General features: G+C 36.5%; 1 protein-coding gene across 1 annotated transcript; it reads right to left on the reverse strand.

Annotated features, from left to right (window-relative positions):
• Positions 1–725: 725 nt before the first annotated feature.
• Positions 726–1,481, reverse strand: LOC132637534 (uncharacterized). The gene is made up of 2 exons (XM_060354611.1): positions 1,122–1,481; positions 726–809 (listed from the first exon to the last, which is right to left on the reverse strand). Exons 1-2 carry the CDS (start codon positions 1,479–1,481, stop codon positions 726–728), a joined length of 444 nt encoding a protein of 147 aa, XP_060210594.1.
• Positions 1,482–2,964: the final 1,483 nt, after the last annotated feature.

The following is a 2,964-nucleotide window of genomic DNA, read 5'->3' on the forward strand; positions in this document are numbered from 1 at the left end:
AGCACTCCAGTAGAGGCTCGTAGATACGCAGTGTGGGCTATATGGTCACACGAGGTTGCCATTATGTATATATATATATATATATATATATATATATATATATATATACATATATTATTTTGATAGCCTAAAGGCTTATGTCTATAAAGGTATTTATGTTCTCAAATGGAAAATGATTTTTCTTATGATTTGAGTATAAATTTGATAAAAGAGCGTTAAATGAGTATGATGAGTAATAGAACGAGCGGTGCTCGGTGGTTAGCCCCGGGTACCCGTCGCGGCCCCTAGTCGGGTCGTGACAGTTTTTTTTTTTAAACTAAATTTAGCCCATCATGGGCATTTTATTTATTCAAAAGTCAACAAAATGTAAATATGTCCAAAAACAGCAAAAAAAGGTCGTAAAAAGGAACGAAAATAAAATAAAAATAGCATTTGTACTACTTTCCTAAATAAAACCCTAAAAAATCGATGTATCCTCTCTCTCTCTTCATATGCTTTTCTGCCTTGCCACCGGTGGTGTGAAGGTGATAAAGAGAATCGATTTTATTGTCTTGATGGTTCATTTCGGATTTGCACCTCCATGTGTGGCATTTTTTTCCTTTTCACACATCAACACCTTTAGGTAAAGGTTCCAAATCGAAAATCTTTCCATTCTTGCCCACAATCTTACTGGGATAGGTAATATCTGTTGTTTCTTTGCCCTGCATGTGTGTATATGACCCTTGTTAATCTTGAGAAATTTTTTCCTCGATTCTTGAGCTCTGGTGATAGTCGTCAGGTCCTGCTGTTGGATTTATGATGTTGTCGACCTGTACAATTCAAAGAAAAGGAAAGCAGATAAAGGTAGGCTATCCCTCTCCTTCGATCTCTGTGATATCTGCTTGTTATTCCATGAAATTCCTCCCTCAATTGTTGTTGTGTGAACATGTTCTGAACTGCGAAAATTTATTATTTGCTTGGTTGATTTGTGTGATATCTCTCCACATACATAGTTCTTGATCTTCTTGCTCATTGTGCAGTCATGACTGTACTTTGATTCTCAAATAGGGTAATTGAGATTTGGCACTGTTAATGATTCTTCTACAAGTAGTCCCCAAATGCCTAAAATGTTGAAAAAATACCCTACCATTATCAGTTACATGATTGGCTAGTGCATCCGCTAATTTATTACCTTCTCTAAGAATGTGAGTATATGATATTTGTATGTGTCCAACTAATTCCCTGATTTCATCCACCCACACTGCTATATTCCATGGGGGTTTCCATTCTTCTTCCAAAATCTTCTGAATAAGCTGTGAGCCTGTTTGAATAATAATGTTATTAAGATTTTTACTATTGCAGCATCTCACAGCTTGTACTATTGCACAAATCTCAGCTTCATTGTTTGTCACATGTCCAATCTCTTCTGCTTGTGCATACACTAAGTCACCTATCTCATCCCTTATACAAAAACCATTAGAACCTATTCCAGGATTTCCCATTGATGCTCTATTAGTGTTGCACATAAGCCAACCTGATAGAGGAAACTTCAATACCACTTTAGTGATTTTAATTGATGTTGTTCCCCCTTCAATCATAGTAATCATTTTTTTTTAATTGTGTGGTATATCCTTGATAGAAAGATTGCTAACGAATACAAATCGTTGAATAGTAGCATACACTTGGTATATAACTCTTCCAATTGACCTCTTCTTTCAAAGTTCCCAAATAATGATTGTTGGCACTGCTTGATATATAGGTTTCAGTCTAGCTGACGCTAGAGCCTGCCACTATTTGATTATTCTTTGTTGTAGTGGCATTCCTTCAACTTTCAAACCTACAAAAGAATAAAAATAGAACCATGTTCTGTTAGCAGCATAAAGCAAAAAGGTGTTGTGTAGTCTCCTCCGTAGGATTTGAACAACACTAGCACCTATAAGGCAAATTGAACTTCATTCTTTTCAGAACATCATTCACAACGATCTTATACTTCCAGTATGTGCACATGAAGAAGGAGATCTTGAATGGTAGTCCTTTAATCCACATGTACTTATAACTATCCATTTTTTGACTTCTCAATCTTAGAAAATCCCAAAAGGATTTAACTGTGAATTCACCCTTAGCCTCTAGTAACTACCATGGCTGATCCATGCTCTTCTCACAACCTGGTGGTTTGATAGTATCCAGCACATGTCGTACCATATCATTCGGCATCACTTCATTTAATTTGTCAAACTTCCAAATCATCCTCTACCATATCACTAACATTCTAAATCCCGCTGTCATAAGCCTCATCTGGTGTGACATAATATAAAGCCCCAAAACCTGTCCAATTATCAAACCAAAATTGGGAATTCCCCATTCTAGTTCGCCACCAGATTTAATGCACTTGTCACGACCCAATTTACAGCTTGTGCGGGCACCTACCTTATTCTCACCTAGTAGGCGAACCCTTACCAACCAACTGTTATTAGAACTCATTTGCAATTTAACAATTGGTAGGAAGAACCTCAAGTAATAAACATAAACGACACTCTTTATAAATTCAAAAGTTACAACTTCCCAGGACTTAGTCTAGACAAGTACAAGAGCTTCTACAACACAGAGGAGTAAGTCAAAATAAAATGACACAACTTCTGCCTTGGAATAAGATGCACAGAAGCTATAGGGAGATGTATGCCATGTTATATCCCGCACTTTGTGCCTCCGGATAATTCAAGACAATTGCAAGAAGTTAAGGACAAGGCTATATTTTTGTCTTGTTTAAGACACAAGTTGTTTATGAAAATTTTGAAGTGGAAATATTAAGAAAGGCTAGGGGTAAAAAGGGAAATTCGTAATATGACTCATGGAAATATGGAGGAAGGCTAAGGGCAAATTTGGAATTTGAAAAAAATAAATTTTTATGAATTGCAAAACAAAAACAAAAGTGGGCTTGGAGTTAAAAGAACCATTTGGCCGTCCATAGTAAATGGGCCAAAGCCC

Source organism: Lycium barbarum, chromosome 4 (assembly GCF_019175385.1).
Source record: "Lycium barbarum isolate Lr01 chromosome 4, ASM1917538v2, whole genome shotgun sequence".
Lineage (NCBI taxonomy): Eukaryota > Viridiplantae > Streptophyta > Magnoliopsida > Solanales > Solanaceae > Lycium > Lycium barbarum.